At 40.6% G+C, this 17940-nt stretch overlaps 1 protein-coding gene across 1 annotated transcript in view; it reads right to left on the bottom strand.

The window, feature by feature from the left end:
• Positions 1-12878, bottom strand: part of Chst9 (carbohydrate sulfotransferase 9) — a 237264-nt gene extending 224386 nt beyond the window's left edge. The window contains exons 1-2 of the mRNA XM_032885909.1: positions 12729-12878; positions 8513-8728 (exon numbers count right to left, since the gene is read on the bottom strand). Coding sequence (XP_032741800.1) covers positions 8513-8612 — 100 coding nt within the window. The 5' untranslated portion in view covers positions 8613-8728; positions 12729-12878. The remainder of the gene's footprint in view (positions 1-8512; positions 8729-12728) is intronic.
• Positions 12879-17940: the final 5062 nt, after the last annotated feature.

Genomic DNA, 17940 nt, shown 5'->3' with positions numbered 1-17940 from the left:
AAAAATACACAAGTATCGTCCTCATAGAGATGCAACCTTGGTTTAAGTCTGGGACTACCCTCTATAAATGTTTTGACATAGAGCCATTGGATAAATTGTTCATCCTTTAGGGTCTCAGTTTCCTTTGACAATACATCATCCATATACTTAGATATTATGACAGGAGAATGTTTATATTAACATATGATACTTAATAAGCTCTCGGCTAAGTAAGGGCCATGGGCATATACTATGAGATTCATTTTATTTATTTTTATTTTTAAAAATAATTATGTGTGTGTGTGTGTGTGTGTGTGTGTGTGTGTGTGTGTGTGTGTGTGTGTGTGTGTGTGAAGACTCAGGTGCCACAGCATGTACGTGGATGTTAGAAAACAACAGTGTTGAGCTGGTTTTTCTTTTTCCATCTTTATCTGGGATTTGAGCATTGAACTCAGGTGACCTGGCTTATACAGCAAAAGCCTTTACCCACCCAGCCATCTTGTTAGTTCTGAGCTATATTTTATATATAGCTCATGTGATTTGATTGTTTTAGTACGTGTTGTTTCTTACTGTCAGACTAAGCTACAATTTTCCCTCACAATATTTTGTATTTATTAATACATTTTCCTGTATGTACTAGAGACAGATAAAGCTCTCTAAGAGTTGTAGGAAATCATGATGTTTACACATAGCTAAGAAAGAGATTGTTGTCAGCTCCTCCTCTGCTGCATTCCAGCCAACAGAGTTTAGATCTATTCTTTCATCCAAATTCCTATTTCTACATGGTATCTCTCTGTGTAAGAAAACCGACATTAGGAGTTCGTTTGCAAGGAAATTAGCCTACATATTTTATTGCATGTGGCTTCATTAGATATTATAAAAAAAATCTGTGAAAAACTACTCAATAATATAGTGTCTCACAGTCAGTTTGTATAAATTAGGGGGAATTAATAATACATTTTTGGAATATATCACAGGCTCTAGAAAACAATTACAATCAACCTTTTTCAACAAAGGGTACTGCATAAATCAAACAAACCCAAACTATCTGCAAAGATAAACCAAGGAAGATACTTAAAAATGAAAGCAACTTCTTAATTTTGTCATACCAGTGGCTCCACGCTGTGGTTTACTAGATAATTTAAGGAATTTTTATAGAGATATATTTAAAGTAGGTCACAATTGGAAACAATTAAGAAATCACTCTGCATGTGCTGTCTCCACACTCACCTCCTCCCTCCTTCTAGCTCCATTGTCTGGCCACCACTCCACTCCAGTGACCTCCATCAGACCTACCTAACAAGGAACATCCAAATTAAACCTTATTGCTTTGCCTGTCCTGAGGGCACAACTGCCCTCAGCTAGCTGTTCCCGGAGCTCCGTTGTCTGGCTACCACTCCTCCACCCTCCAACAGGCCAACACACAAGAAACATCCAGGCCTGCTACACCAAGAACATCCAGTCCAAGGCTGCCCACTAGAGTTGTGCTTCATGGGGAACATCTGGATCAGGCCCCCTTCCTGATACCTGCTACACCAGAAACATCAGGGGACAACCAGATATATAAAGGCCAGCACAACAAGAGCCAGAGCAACATGGCACTTTCAGAGCAAAGCTATCCCAATACAGCAAGCCCTGGATATCCTAACATAAATGAAGCACAAGAAAATGGCCTTAAATCCAACCTTATAAAGATTATAGATGCCTTTCAAGAAGCAGTGGATACATCCCTCAAGAAATACAGGAAAATACAATTAGACAGGTAGAGACCTTTAAAGAGGAAACTAATAAATTCCTTAAAAGTACAAAAAATACAATTAAACAGGCCAAGGAAATGAGCGAAACTGATGAAGACCTGAAAATGGAAACAGAAGCAATAAACGAAACATACTTTGAGAGAATCCTGGAGATAGAAAAACCTAGGGAAGATAACAGCAACAACATAAGATAAGCATCACCAACAGAATACAAGAGATGGAAGAAAGAATCTCAGGCATAGATGAATATGATAGAATAAAATGTTGAATCTAAGAAATCCTGAAACATCCAGGAAATCTGGGAGATTATGAAAACACCTAACATAAAAATAATAGGAATAGAAAGTAAGAAACTTAGCTCCAAGGACTAGAAAAATATTTTCAACAAAAATCATAGAAGAAAAATTAATATACAAAGGCAGACTTATCAGAATTACACATGAATTCTCCACAGAGACTCTAAAAGCTAGAAGGGTCTGGAAAGATGTCTTTCAGCTTCTGAGAAACCACAGATACCAACTGAGTATATTCAGCAAAAATTTCAATCATCAAAGATAGAGAAAACAAGATATTCCAAGACAAAACAAAATTTAAACATTATCTATCAAAAAAAATCCAGTGAAACAGAAGATACTAGAAAGAATCATAAGGAAGTTAATAACATACTAGAAAATAATTTCATATCAGCAAAAACAAAATAAGGGAAACATACACATACCACCACCACCACCACAACTACCACTAACATCAAAATAACAGGAATTAACAATCATTGGTCATTAATATCTCTCAATATCAATGGACTCAATTACCAATAAAAAGACACAGGTTGGGGCTGGAGAGATGGCTCAGTGGTTAAGAGCACTGACTGCTCTTCCAGAGGTCCTGAGTTCAATTCCCAGCAACCACATGGTGGCTCACAACCATCTGTAATGGGATCTGACACCCTCTTCTGGTGTGCATGAAGACAGCTACAGTGTACACATAAAATAAATAAACCTTTAAAAAAAAAAGACACAGGTTAACTGAATGGATGTGAAAACAGGGTCCATCATTCTACCACATATAAGAAACACACTTCATCAATAAAGATAATAAAGAGCTGGGATAAGATTTTCCAAGCAAATAGATACAAGAAACAAGCTGGGGTAGCCATTCTAATGTCTAATAAGATAGACTTTAAATAAAAATTAATCCAAAGAGATGTGGAAGGACACTTCATATAGGTCAAAGGAAAAATCCAGTAGAGGATTGCATTGTCTGGCATCAATAGGAGGAGAAGGTCCTGTAAGGCGCTTTTCCTCAGTTAGGGGAATGCGAGGGTGTTGAGGTGGGAGAGGGTGGGTGGGAGTGGGAGCACCCTCATAGAAGCAGAGGGAGGGGAGATGGGAGAGCCTGGAGGGGAACCTGGAAAGGGGATAACATTTGAAATGTAAATACATAAACTACCCAATAAAAAAGACATTTCAATTCTGAACATGTATGCCGCAAATGCAAAGGCAACCATATTCATAAAAGAAACATTACTGTAGCTTAAATTGCACATTGAACCCCACAACCTAATAGTGGGAGATGTCAGCACCACACTCACCAATGGACAAGTCATCAAGACAGAAACTAAACAATGAAATAATGAAACTAAAAGAGGTTATGGATCAAATGGACCTAACAGATATCAACAGAACATATCTAGAGAATATCTTTTTTTCACAGCACCTCATGGAACCTTCTCAAATATTGATCATTTAGTTGGTCACAAGCCTAAACAGATAAAAGAAAATTGAGGTAATTCCTTGTATCCTATCAGACCAGCATGGAATAAAGCTGGACTTCAACAGCAACAGAAAGCCTACATATTTGTGGAAACAGAATAACATTCTACTCAATGATCGCTGAGCTAGGGAAGAAATGAAGAAACTAAAGAATTTCTAGAATTGAATAAAAATGAAGGCACATCATACCCAAACTTATGGGACACAATGAAAGCACCACTAAAAGGAAAAGTACAGGGCACTAAGGGCCTTCACAAAGAAATTACAAGATTGTCATACTAGCAATTTAAAAGGACACCCAAAAGCTCTAGATTATAAGAGAAGCAAACATACCCAAGAGGCATAGACAGCAGGGAATAAACTCAGGGCTGAAATTAATAAATTAGAAACAAAGAGAACAATACAAAGAATCAACAGAACCAAGATCTGGATTTTTGAGAAAATCAACAAGATAAAAGAATCTTTAGTCACTCTAACTAAAAGTTAGAGAGACAGTATCCAAATAAACAGAATCAGAAACGAAAAGGGAGACATTATAACAGACACTGGGGAAATTAAAAGATTCATTAAGACTTCTTGAAAAGCCTGTACTCCACAACATTAGAAAATCTAAATGAAATGAATAAGTTTCTGGATAGATTTCAATCACCAAAATTAAGTCAAGATCAGGCAAACAATCTAAATAGTTCTATAATCCCTAAGGAAATAGAAGAAGTCATAAAAGTGAACCAAAAAAAGCCCAGGGCCAGATGGTTTCAGAATTCTACCAGAATTTCAAAGAGGAGCTAATACCAATACTCCTCAAACTATTCCATTAAATAAAAACAGAAGGAACATTGCCAAACTCATTCTATGAGGTATGGTCCTCCATATACCTAAACCACACAAAGGAAAAGAATTTTAGATCAATAATGAACATTGATGGAAAAGTACCCAATAAAATACTCACAAATCGAATCTAGAACACATCAGAGATATCATCCATCAAGATCAAGTAGGCTTCATTTCAGGTATGCAGGGGTGGTTTATTATATGAAAATTCCTCAATATAATCCAACATATAAACAAACTTGAAAAAAATACATGGTCATCTAATTAGATGCTGAAAAACCCTTTGGCAAAAATCCAACACCTTTTTAGGCTAAAACTCTTGAAGAGATTAGGGATACAAGGCACATAACCTAAACATAGTAAAAGCAAAGTAGAGCAATACAATAGGCAACATCAAAGTAACTGGAGAGAAACTTACAGCAATTCCACTAAAATCAGGGACAAGATAAGGCTGCCCACTCTCTCCTTATCTGTTCAATATAGTACTTAAAGTTCTGTCTAGAGCAACAAGACAACCAATGTTGATAAAGGGGATACAAATTGGAAAGGAAGAAATCAACGTATTGCTATTTGCAGATGAAATGATAGTAGTTATAATCGACTCCAAAAATTCTACCACAGAGCTCCTGTAGCTGAGAAACAATGTCAGCAAAGTGACTGGATACAAAAACGTTAAAAAAAAATCAGTAGACCTCTTTGCTATAAATGATAAAAGTGATAATAAAGAAATTAGAGAAACAATACCTTTTACAATAGTCACAAAATTTAAAATACCTTGGTGTAATTCTAATGAAGCAAGTTAAAGGCCTGTATGACAAGAACGTCAAGTCTATAAAGAAAAAAATTGAGGAAGGTATCAGAAGAGGGAAAGATCTCCCATGCTCATGGATCTATAGGATTAACATAGTGAAAATGGCTATCTTACCAAAGCAATCTATGAATTCAATGCAATTCCCATCATAATTCCAACACAATCTTTTATAGAGCTTGAAAGAGCAATTCTCATTTTCATATGCAAAATAAAACACCCAGGATAGCTGAGATGATTCTATACAATAAAAGAACTTCTGGAGTTATTACCATCCCTAATTTCAAGGTATATTACAGAGCAATAGTAATAAAAACTGTATGTTATTGGTATAGAAACAGACAGGTTCATCGATGGAATCACATCACAGACCAGGAAATACACATAAGGACACTTGGTATTTGACAAAGAAATCAAAACCATTAAATGGAAAAAAGAATGTATCTTCAACAAATGGTGTTGGGTGACTGGATGTCTGTACATAGAAAAATGCAAATAAACCCATATCTATCACCCTGTATAAATCCCAAATCCAAGTGGGTCAAAGACCTAAACATAAAACAAGACACAGAAGAGAAAGTAGGGACCTGCCTCGAACTTGTTGGCATGGGAGAAAAGTTCCTGAACAGAACACCAATAGCTCAGGCACTAATATAATTAATAAATGGGACCTCGTGATACCAAAAAGAGTTTGCAAGACTAAGAATACAATCAATAGGACAAAACAGCAGCCTACGCAATGGGAAAGAATCTTCACCAACCCTATATCAGACAGAGGCCTAATATCAAAAATACATAAAGAATTCAAGAAATTATACACCAACAACCAAACAACCCAATTAAAAATGGGGTACAGATCTAAATAGAAAATTCCCAATAGAGGAATCTCTAACAGACCAGAAGCACTTAAAGAAATGTCCAACATTCTTAGTTATTAGGGAGATGCAAATCAAAAGGACTCTGAGACTTCATGGTTAAGAACAGAACTCAAGTAACAGCATCTGCTAGTGAGGTTGTGCAGCAGGCGGAGTAGTGCAAGTGGATATAACCACTTCTGGAATCCATTTGGTGGTTTCTTAGAAAAAAAATGGAATAGTTCTACCCCAAGATCCAGGTATACCACTCCCAAAAGATGCCTCACTATACTACAAGGACACTTGCTCAGATATGGTCATAGCAGCTTTATTTGTAATAGCCAGAAACTTGAAACAACCTTGATGTACTTTGATTAAAGAATGGCTTAAAAAATGTGGTTCATGTACATAATGGAACACTATTCAGCTATTAGAAACAAAGACATCATGGGATTTGTGGGCAAATGGGTGGAACTAAAAATATCTTCCTGAGTGAGGTAACTCAAACCCAGAAGGACTTGCATGGTGTGTACTCACTTACATGTGCACATTAGCCGTAAGTACAAGACAACTACAATCCACAGACTCAAAGAAAGGAAGTAATGAAGAGGCCCAAGGGAGGATGTGTGAATCTCACCTAGAGGTAGAAATGGTCACCGGAGGTAATGGAGGGAGGGAGCTGAAAGGGAGAGGGTGTGAGAAGGGGGTCAGGGTGGGGAACAAGTGTGGGAAAAGGAGGTATGGGAGGGAGTAGGAGCTAGAACAGCAATCAATGTGGGGCATCTCTGGGAGTAACTGGAGATCTGGGACAGGGTAAGCCCTGGGGAGTCTGTGAGGGTGACCCTAGCCAGGACTCCTATCAGTTGAGTATATGAATACGGAAGTGGTCACCTCCTGTAGCCAGGTGGGATACACCTGTAGTAGTGCATGGAGGGGGACATCAACCCACCCACAAACACCTTCAACCCAAAATCTGTCCTGCCTCCAAGATGCACAGGGATAGATATCCAGCAGAGATTGAGAGAATGGCCATCCAATGAATGGCCCAACTTGAAACACATTCCAGGTAAGATAGCCCTGACACTATTAATGATATTCTGCTATGCTTCCAGACAAGAGCCTAGCATAAATGTTTCCTAAGCGGTCTCATTCAGCAGTAGACGGAAATAAATGCAGAGACCCACAACCAAACATCAGAAAGTGTTCAGGACCAACCAGGCAGTCCTATTAGGGGAGGGGATCCAACCACAGACAACGGTGTCAGAGAGAGAGCCTCTGCTCCAATTGTTAGGGGACCTACGTGAAGACCAAGATACAGATCTGTTATAAATGTGGTGGGGGACCTAGGGATAATCCCTGAATGGTCTTTGGTTGGTGGTTCAGTCTCTGTGAGGCCCCATAGGCCCAGGTTAGTTGATTCTATAGGTTTTCTTGTGGTGTCCTTGAGTCCTGTGGCTTGCCCAATTATAACCCCCACTTGGTCCTAGGTGGGAAAGGATGTGCTTAGGCCTACTGCTACTGGATGTCCCAGGGTAGGATGGAATCCAAGGTAGACTTCCCCTTCTCTGAGGAAAAGGGGAAGGGTTGGTATGGGGATGGATTTGTAAGGGTAGGGCTGGGAAGACAGGAAGTATGGGGGCAATTGGGGTGTAAAGTGAATAAGTAAGTTGGTAAGTAAGTAAATAAATAAATGGATAAATAGATAATAGATAATAAAAAAGAAATCACTCTGCTTCTATTTCATTTTCTTAATAATCATAAATCAAAGTCCATTTATCCCCCAAAGGTGGACTTTATTAATAGCCAAAATATATACATTTCTGAGATGTTCTCTGACATTTCTCTTGATATTATTTTAAATATAAATATAACCCATTTTAACAGTCACTGAATGCCTTCTGTGTACACCTTGTTTAAACTGAATGACGAAATCTGGCCTATCATCTTTCGTAAATGAAATTGTATTGAAACGCAGGCTCATCTTTTAGTCACTTAGTATCAATATTCACTTTTGTCATATGCTGTCACTGCTCAGTAGGTATGATACAAATATTATGGCCTGCCAAGTCAAAAATTCTTGCTATCAGGACTTTATAAGAAGGTGTTTCAATCTCCATTTAATGGCAAATGTTTCAAGAATTTTCATGTTGATGCTAATATTAGAATTAAGGGAGATTCTCACATATTTTGCTCCTATTGTGCTTCGTGCACATCGATGGGCAGATCAGAGAGGGAATAAATGCTGTATTTCTATAGGTAGTTTGAAAAAAAGACATTAACGTTGTGCTAATGGAACCAGCATGTTCCCCTTCATGAGGACACAGACTGTAGTGTAAGCACCAAACAAAGGGCCACTGGTTTCTAAAATAGTCACTCTTTAAGATCTGGGTATTTGAGTTATGGATGTTGGAAACTGAGGCTTACCAAATATCTGTCAATATCATGACATATTGAATACGTAGGGGCACTTGTGGTTCTCATTTACAGGAGAACATAGAATCTACATTTTACCTGCATGATGTTCTTCAACCCATGCTTGCAAGTACATGAAGAGCAGAAGCCCTGCTGTCCCAAACAGCAGGACAGAAAAGAAGACTTGTTTGGCTTTCATGACCACCTCAGACGGCTGTGTTTCTCTTCATGTCTGAATGCAAAGACTGCAAGGTCTATTCCTCCATGCAGTTTCAATGTTTTCTTGATCTCGTGGGGCTCATTCCACAGAGTAACCTAAAATTAAAAAAAAAAATCCACATTGTAAAGGCTAATAGGATTTTTGTTCAAATATGGAAAAAATGCATATCAACAACAGTGAAATCTTAAGTACATGGTAAAGTACAGAAAAAGGAAACCTATAATAAATCCTTCCAGAAAGGAACTGGGTGCCTTATCCATGGAGCAGTATGCATTCTTATCCTAACCATAATAAAGCACAGGGTAACAGTTAATCAGGTGAAAAGTTTGGCTGGATTTAAGCTATTTCATGTTTCAAACAGTCAAGTGAAGGTTTGAGATTTGTCACCATGATGTGAAGGAGAAGAAAAGAAACAGAATGAATTGACAAAGAAGGAGGAAGATGGGTTAGGATTTATTTGTTTTAAATGGTGGATTTACTATCACTGTTGGCATACCAAATAAACAGCAAAGGGCCTGGACCTAAAAATTTCCTCCCACAAGAACATAATTAATGAAATATATTAGAGGGCATAAAAAATCCACCTAGCGATGAAAGATTACTTAAATTATAAACCAAAAGGAAAACCTATTGAAATCAGCTTTTTCTTTGAACAAACTTATTTAATATCTTAATTTTACTCTGTGTAATACTTCTGAGAACATAGTGGAAATGTGGACAGTCTACTTAAAAAAAATATAATCACAAACGCGTCAGATGCTGGTGTTTGTGTGACTCTTCCTTGAAACCCAAGAGAGGATAGTGGTGTCCACTGGACCTACTAAGCAGCCAGGAGCTGTACTTGGTTAACAACCTGGTCGATGGGGTTACTGTCAAGATAGTATCTAAGACATCAGCCAGCCGTGTCCACACACATTTCCTCTCTGCTAGGGTTGTATAAATGCTTCTTCAGTATGAAAACACTGTGCACACTGCTGTGTCTATAACTTATCTTTTATCTCAAATATCAAAATCTTTGAGGGAGAATACTGTGTATCTTAAATGAAGGCTGTACTGTTTAGCTTTTTCTTTCTGTGATAAAAATGCCCCAATAAAAAGCCAGGGTAGCAGCTCAGGCAGGAGTCTGGAGGCAGGGGCTGAGGGAGACCCTACTGAAGACTGCCGTGTACTGCCTTATTCTCCTTGGTCATTCATCCTTTTTGTCCTAGTCCCACCCTTTTTCATTTCAGCAGACAGCATCGTCCCATTATGTCTCCATTCCTCTTCCACACTCCAAGTCCTCCCACGCCCCATTCCAATTCCCTCCCAAATTCCTGGCTTCCTCTTTTTGGTTATTATTATATATTTATATGCATAAATATGTAAACATTGCCTGCTGAGGCCATTTATCCTTTGAACCATTTGGAAGTGTGCCTTTTAATCTTGCTATAGTCACATTCCCTGGCAACACCGAGATAGTTCTCACTGACTGGCACCTTCCCAGCACCCTATCATCAGTCCGGGAAGTTTCTCCTTTCTGTTTTCTAGTACCTCAGCTAAATGGAATCTCCAGTATTTTGTTGTTGTTAAAGATTTATTTATTTCTTGTGCAAGTGTTTGTCTGCATGTCTATCTGTGCATCCTGTGCATGTCAAAGTCCTGAAGAGGGTCTTAGATCATCTGGAATGGCATTGAAGATAATTAGCCTCCACATAGGTATTGAGACCCAATCCCAGGTCCTTGTCAAGAATAGCAAATGTTATTAGCTGCTGAAGCATTTCTGCAGTCTCACTATTGACCCTTGTGTGAATTACTTGTGTCATAAAACACATGAGATATTGAGATTGTAGTTTGTGCCATGTGGGACAGTGAAAGGTACCCTGGTTCCCAGTTCAGGAGGTTTGAACCCTGGAGACCCTGAAGGAACCGTACGTTGGCATTTCGCCTGACTCCTAGGAAACCAGGCTGGTCACTGGCCCACAGCCCTCCATAGATTTGTGACCTTCAGTCACCTAAGGACAACGCCCCAAGTCCCTTCACAGGTAGAGGACTTGACCAGAGGTCAAGTAGGCTCAAGACAGATCTCCATTACAATGAGGTACCTAAAGGCCTAGAGGCTTAGCCAATGAATTTTCCTTCCCAGAAACTTCTCCCTACAAAAGGTATTTAATCTCAGACCCACTCGGAGCAGTGGGGTACAGTTTTACTCGTCCACCTTCTGCAGTGACAATAAGTGCCTTGAAACCATGGACTGCCTCTTTTCATCGGGATCTGCAGTGGGGAGCCACAGAGAAGGCCTTTGCTTATGGAGTAGCCTTCTAATCTCCTGAAGAAAGCCTCCCAGTGCTCCCAGCGGTGCCCGCTACTAAGCTCAAGCCCACTGCCCTCAAGCCAAGGGCTGTCTCCTCCGCAGGACTAGCCAGAGCTCCCCTTTTCCCCCCTTGGCTCTGACTAGATCCAGCCCTGAGGGCCCCCACTCTGGTCTTAGCTCTTCCACAGTATCCAGCCGCACCTGGATGCCCACGAGCCTGAAAACCAGAAGGCCTGGCCTCCTTGCAGGCCTGGGGACCCCTGAACTAGCTCCGGCTGTGTCCTGCTCTCAGACTAAGCTTCCCGCCCCTGGAGTGTTGGTGTCCCTCTGCTTCCCCCAGCCTGAAGGACACCCACCCCGGGGGTGGTGTGGGGTAAGGGCAGTGAACTTCCCATGTGCTTCCGGCCTCCCCAAGTGGCCCAATTCCTGTGGCCTAGCAGACTGGGGACCCACATTAATCCTATTATTATCCCAGTGCTATAGTTTCCTTTTGGTTTAAGGATAAATAGCATTTTATAATTTGTGTCATCACAACTTGTTTACCCAGTTTTCTGTCAGTGGACACTTGGGTGACGCCCACCGTATGGCTATTGTGACTAATAGTGCTGTGAAGATGATACACAAGGATCCCATTAATAGCCTCCCACCTCCCACCCCCAACCCCCGTTCGTATCTTATTTATGTTTTAATGATTCCTCCTTGTCATCAACCTCTTGCCTTCTGACACACCCCAGAACCACCTGCCCTGAGCTATCACCACCAAAGGTCGGTCTCTCTCACGTCGTTCATTAAGCAAGAAAATGCCTGGTAGACACAGCCACAGGCCAGTTTAATGGAGGTTAGTCCTCAAGTGAGGGTCCTTCTTCTCATATGACTCTAGCTTATGTCAAGTTAAACCTGAAAATTGCTGTGAGTAATTACATGGCCAGTTAAATGGTAGTATTTAGAAATTCTTTTTTACGTTCTTTCTCTCTTCCTTTCTTTCTAATAGTATTTCTCTATATAGTCCAGGCTAGCCCCAAACTCTGTTTTCCTGTGTCTGCATTCTACGTTCCAAGATCAGAGTTGTGGACTGCCACATACAGCTTATTTAGTAATTATTGTGAAACCAGTCTCTGCACAGAACTGGCTTTAAAGCAAGTATAAGAGGTCAGATTTCATGGGGAGGTGTGTAGAATATATAAAGTAGTTAGAATGATCATTTGATTAAGAAAAATCACTACTCCAAAGCATTTATGCCTAGGAAATTCACCAAATTCCCCTTTTTTTACATTTTAATTGCATTGTAGAGGGACCAGAATAAAACCACCATGGTGGTCGACATCTCAGGCCACTTCAAGCCTGCTTTTCTCAATCCCCTAAGGAGCAGCTCCTTTTAGTGATTTTACCAATGCTTTGGGGGATTTCAAGTCTTTTGATTATGGCAAGAAAGCAGGTTTTAAAGATGTTGGAAATTGGCCAGTTTGATGGGTGAAACTTCATACCTATAATGAATGAAAAAAAATGTGTGTGTGTGTGTGTGTGTGTGTGTGTGTGTGTGTGTGTGTTCCAACCATGTGCAGAAAGGGAAAACTCCCAAGAGAAACTATGAGAATAAGCTAGCTTTTGCTTCCTTTGATAACGACAGTTAAACAATGAACTGGCATATTTCCTGGGGATCTTAGACAATTCGGATAGGAGGAAAACAGTTAAACAAAATCTAGTACTAACAAAGAAATAGTTGTTTACAAGAAGAAATAGACTTTTACAATCTGTCTACATAATTAAAAGTTATCTCAAAAGAGGAAAGATAGAAGAAAACTTACAAATCACAGCGGTGCCACAAACCTGCAGGATGGTGGGTGTGAGAGCCCACTGGAGCACCCCTTGGGGGTTTGCAAAGGAAAATTATTACCCGCTATGCTGGAAATAGATTAAGCCTTTGCCCTGATTTTTTTCCGGAGGTGTTGCTATCCCCTCACAATCCTCCTGGGTGAGAAAGCAGCCTAAGAGCCTAATTGTTCTTATGGCAGATGTGGGGAGGGCTGAGTGGTTAAAGCCACAAGGCAGAAAGGCAATCTGGTGGAAAGCAGAGAGAGCTGTTTGTTTTTCCTCCACCTCAGTATAATAACCCAACATTGGCATGAGGAAACGGCTCTCATTAAACATAGGTGAGGTGGTATGGGCAACCGTTTGTGCTTTAAGCAAACCTGAACGTCAGTCGTGATGGGAACATGCACCTTTTTAGAGATCAGATATCTACCTGCAAGCCTGTGGGGAGAAGTGTAGACTGCTGGGGACTGAAATTACATAGAATAATACTGGTTTATGTACAGGCACAAAGTGACTAAACCTTGCCTGAGCACAGCCCCTTCTCTTCCTGGTTGTGGAAAGGATGACATTGGCTTCATGGCAGAAGAGAAATAGGCCATAGATAGCTGGGTTCCCGTGTCCGGTCTGTTGCTAATTCCCTCCTTCACTTCTGTGTTGGGAACCCCACAGCTCCCAAGGAAACTGCCACTGTTTTTTTCAGTGATGTCTTCTTTTGCTTCATTTTGAGGAAGCTGGGTACCTCCCTCCTTATCTCTAGCTTATATTGGTAGTGAGGTTCCAGATTCGCCAGAACCTTCCACATTTACAACCTAACAGGCTCATAATTTCTGTCCGTTTCCCAGCTGTTTACCTCCTTCTGTTCCTGGCTTTGAGTCTGGTTATACTCTCAGGCTCTCTCCCTTCCGAACTGCACTTATCAATGTTTAGTTCTGGGTAAAGCACACAGCCAAGTATGAGCACACATCCCCCTCTTCACCAGAAACCCCCATGTTCTTGTTCAGCTCTAATTTACCCTCTCTAGTAAAGTCAGGATGACAGCATGTCTGCTATGTAGCACATCACATCAGGAGATACTGAGTCAGACAGAATAGATGGTGTTTCTGAAAAGCATACAACTGTCCTGAGGCTTACTCTAAAATATTTTAGGAATCTGGCTTAAGTTTTTTCATTTGCTAAGCATGGTAAGTGTGCTAAAAACACAAGCAAACACTGTGGAAGTCTATTCCTCCTTTTAGCCATATTGTGGATAAGCTGTAGTATGTTTCTAATGATATCTGGGACATTGCGGACAGGGTTATAATTAAAGGGATGGAAATTGATATCATGTTCGTTGAATTTAGGACCTTATAGAGTGTGTTAATGATCAAAGCCAGTAAATCCTGAATGAGTAGCTTTTAATTAAGTGAGGGAGACCTTAATGTACACTTCAGATGAGATTGGCTGTAGTTTGTGTGATACCACAGTAGGCTTTATTTCCTACTTAAAAACAACCTTTTGTGTGTATGCTAGGCTTTGAATCCAGCTTCCTGCATGCTAATCATGTTTGCCACTTAGCGAAACGCCATCCCAAATGTTAACTTATTACTTATTACTTCATTAACTGTCTCACAGGCTGTTTTGGTCCATTTTCTAACCTCAAATTCTGTAAGCATTTCTCCATTTTCGCCAAATGCTTTCTCCCTTGACAACTGTTATTTTTAAATAATTAGAAGTCATAAAACTAGCGTAATCGTATGTGTCCTGCCTCCAGCTTCCTCCAGCAATAACACCTTACATATGCACAGCATCATTACCCACATAGAGAAGTTAAGAGCGTTACTTTTGGAAGGCTACAAATGTTACCCAAAGAGGTCCATCTTGTATTCACAGAAGCTGGTGAACATGCTATTTCATGGCAAGGAAGGATTTTGATCACAAAATGAGTGAAAGTCACTAGTCAGCTAACCTTACATAAAACAGGTCCTTCTTGGTGAGCTGGTTCAGCTCCATTTAACCACAAATGTTCTGAGCTGTGGAAGAGGGTGAAGGAAGAGGCAGCCTTGAGAGGGGAGCTAGACTGGCCTGTGCTAGAGCTCTGGAGGTGGAAGAGGGGAGCTATGTTGCTTCCTAGATATGGAAAACACAAAGAAGCAACCCACACTCAGTTGCACTGACAGAAAACAGCCCAGCCGACCACTCGATTTTAGCCCGCTTCTGACTTCTAGTCTACATAACTGTACGATAACATATTTGTATTGTTTTAAGGCATTGAATTTATTATGTTTTGTAGTAGAAGCAATAACAATTAAGCCAGCTAAGGACAATACCATTAAACACTATTTGGAAAGAGGACAGTTGCTAAAGTTTGGTAAGGATGGGTGGAATGACACTGACAGCTTCTTTTCCAGATGGATTCTCAGGCTTGCTGCGTTCTGGTTTAGTCTGCTCACCCATTCGGGGCGTTTTGTCACCCATTGCTTTATTCGACAGTAATTTGTAGGTATTTCTTTATTCATATTGTTCTTGCGATCTCTCATATAATTTATTTAACAGGTACCTTCTACTTTTAGCCGTTGTAGTTAAGATTTAATTATAATTAAAGTCTTTCAGGAGACAAGGCTTTGCCTTTATCCTCTTTGTTTTAGAGGAAAAAGTTTTGAACTCTTGGATTCTGTTATTTAATATGGAGGTTTTACTTTTTACACAACATAACCTTCCTTTCAAGACTGTGTATGGCTAAATGCTATTGCCCGCAGAAGCCTTTGTTTGTATTAGATGGGGCCAAAACCTCAAAGGGATTATTGCTAAATGGACCATTCATTCTCTACTTTAGTTTAGCTTGGCATCACCCACCTGGTTTAAAGCTTTTAGAGCTTCACATATTTTAAAACGTTAAGCATGCATGAAGTAAAAACACTGTGGGGTTTTATATTTCTTTACATAGAACTGAAAGAATGTGTAATATATATTCAAAAGTCAGTTAAGACGCCTCAAGACCTCCACTGACTTCATTGTGTCGAATCACCAAGGTCACGCCAACCAACATGCAAGGCAAATAGAGAACCCAGTAGTTAGTTTATTAAGATATGGGTTCTTGGAGTTCCAGACTTTGGCTACAAGGGAATGGGAAATGACAATTTGGGTGACCTGATGGGATAATGGACAAGGGAAATGTCAACACAGCTAAGAGAAAGCTATCAATCATTAATGGAGTTAGAAAGTCTAATGAAGTGATCTTATTTTGCTGTTGAAATTGGTATAGTAACCTCAGGAAAAATGAATAAAACATGGCTTGTACTGCAAGCTTGGTATCCACAGTGGCTAACTGGAAGAAACAAAAGTTGTAAGTACAAAGTGGTGTTGAAGAATATGGAAGGGACTCCGGTGCTGCTACTCTGTGTAGAACTTGCAAACTTTAGAGTGGGTTAGCCTCACCCCTACCTCCACAATCAGGCATAGAAGACTGTATTCTTAGAAGTGTGCTCTTATGTTCCTTAGAAAAATAGTTGGCTCAAAAAATGGCCTGTACACTCATTTCCTTGAGTGGAATTTGACCTATGTGAGAATCAGTCTTCAGAAGCCAAAAGCCAAAACATAAGCAAACAAAAAATAGCAATACATTCTCTCCTGGGTTTTGGAAGCTAGAAAATTGAAATCCAGGTAGACTCAGAGCTACGTCTTTTTAGATGTATTTGCCTTCTGGGCTTCTGCTAGTCTGTGCACTGGACAGACACTATCCTCAGAGGTCTCTGACCCGGCAAAGCAGGAGTGTTCAAGCAAAGGGGAAGGGTATCACTGCTCTGGCTGCACTGAGCCGAGCCAGTAAGGAGCTTGCTAGCCAGCAAGGTTCAGGGGAGCTTCTGGCTGCAAAAGCTTCAGCTTTGGGAGGGCGTTCTCTTCCCAGGAAGTGTTACATCTCTTATAAGACAGATGCTTTCAGGTGACGGAGTAATTCTCACACACCTTTCTTCCTTCTGAATAGGATCACATACACGTTTGGGGGATGGGTGGATTAGGGTCTGACGGCAGGTGCTTCCTATTGGCTTGGCCTGAGATATTAGGGATGCCTCATTTTGGGGGCACTGCCCCTATATGACTGATGGTCACAACTATTTTGGGGGGGGGCTTTGACTATGTGACAGGGCCCTGGTGTTGGGAGCAGGTGAAGCTCTTACTGTCCCCAGGGCTTCCAACCCAGCTCTACTTTACCAGGTTTCCTCTCATGGTCCATTGCCCCACAGGCTTCCAGTAACTCCAGGCATCATATGGATTCTTAGCTCCAGTGTGTACTTTGAGTTCACCGGTCCTTTCTTCTGTGTGTTTCTTTTCTCTGTCCTGAATGTAGGAATTTGCATAGCACTGGATCGAAAGCCTACCCTGATACTGCAGTATAATCTCAACTAGAGGTTGTTAAGCTAATTACAACAGAGATCCTTTCTCCAGATGGCACAGGTTCTGGGTGTTAGCATTTGGTTATACTTTGAGGATCATCAGTCACCACTTTATACCAGCTGACTCTTGGTTTCCCTAATGATGGCGATCTTATTACAGAGGATCTACTCAAAGAGAAGAGCTTGGGCGGGATTGTGTGGCAAATGGTATTTTCTGTCTTACTTGGAATGAAAAAAATAGGCTATATGTCGTTCTTGCTTTGCTGAGAGCCCCCTCACTGCTCTGATGAAGGCCAGGCTCAAGAGAAGCCAGTGCAGTGGAAGGCCAGGCTGAGAAGCCTGCAGAAGAACGCAGGAATCGCTCTGGCTGGACCCTGCCTGAGCTTGTTCGGCCGCTGAGATTGTTAATTAGGAAAGCCAATACATTCCCTTTATTTCTCCATCTATTACAAAGCAATTGCCAGTGCAGCGAGGAATCTAAGGGATAAATTACATGGAGCATACAGCAGTTTTGGCAGGATAATCACAAGTAGATGGAAATAAATATGCAAACATTTCTTGAGCAGTTATTACATTCAAGGCACTGTTCGGAACGTTTCATATCGATAGCTTCCTTCTTGTGACGGCCATGTTTCTTAGCCAGAAAAGCAAACGACAGATTCACTTAAGTGCATGGTTTGCACAGTGTTCTTGAAGATATGAGGTAAGGGGGACAGGCAGAGATGGTTCCCAGAAGGCCTTGATGCCCTAACAGTAGGAGAAGCTTTGTCTTGCAGACATGGTGAATTGAAGGTTTTGAAGGAAATAGATTGATCAGGTTTGCCTTCGAGGTGAT

The sequence above is a fragment of the Rattus rattus genome, chromosome 15, assembly GCF_011064425.1.
Source record: "Rattus rattus isolate New Zealand chromosome 15, Rrattus_CSIRO_v1, whole genome shotgun sequence".
NCBI classification, from domain to species: Eukaryota; Metazoa; Chordata; class Mammalia; order Rodentia; family Muridae; genus Rattus; species Rattus rattus.
This window is presented reverse-complemented; position numbering and strand designations above follow the sequence as displayed.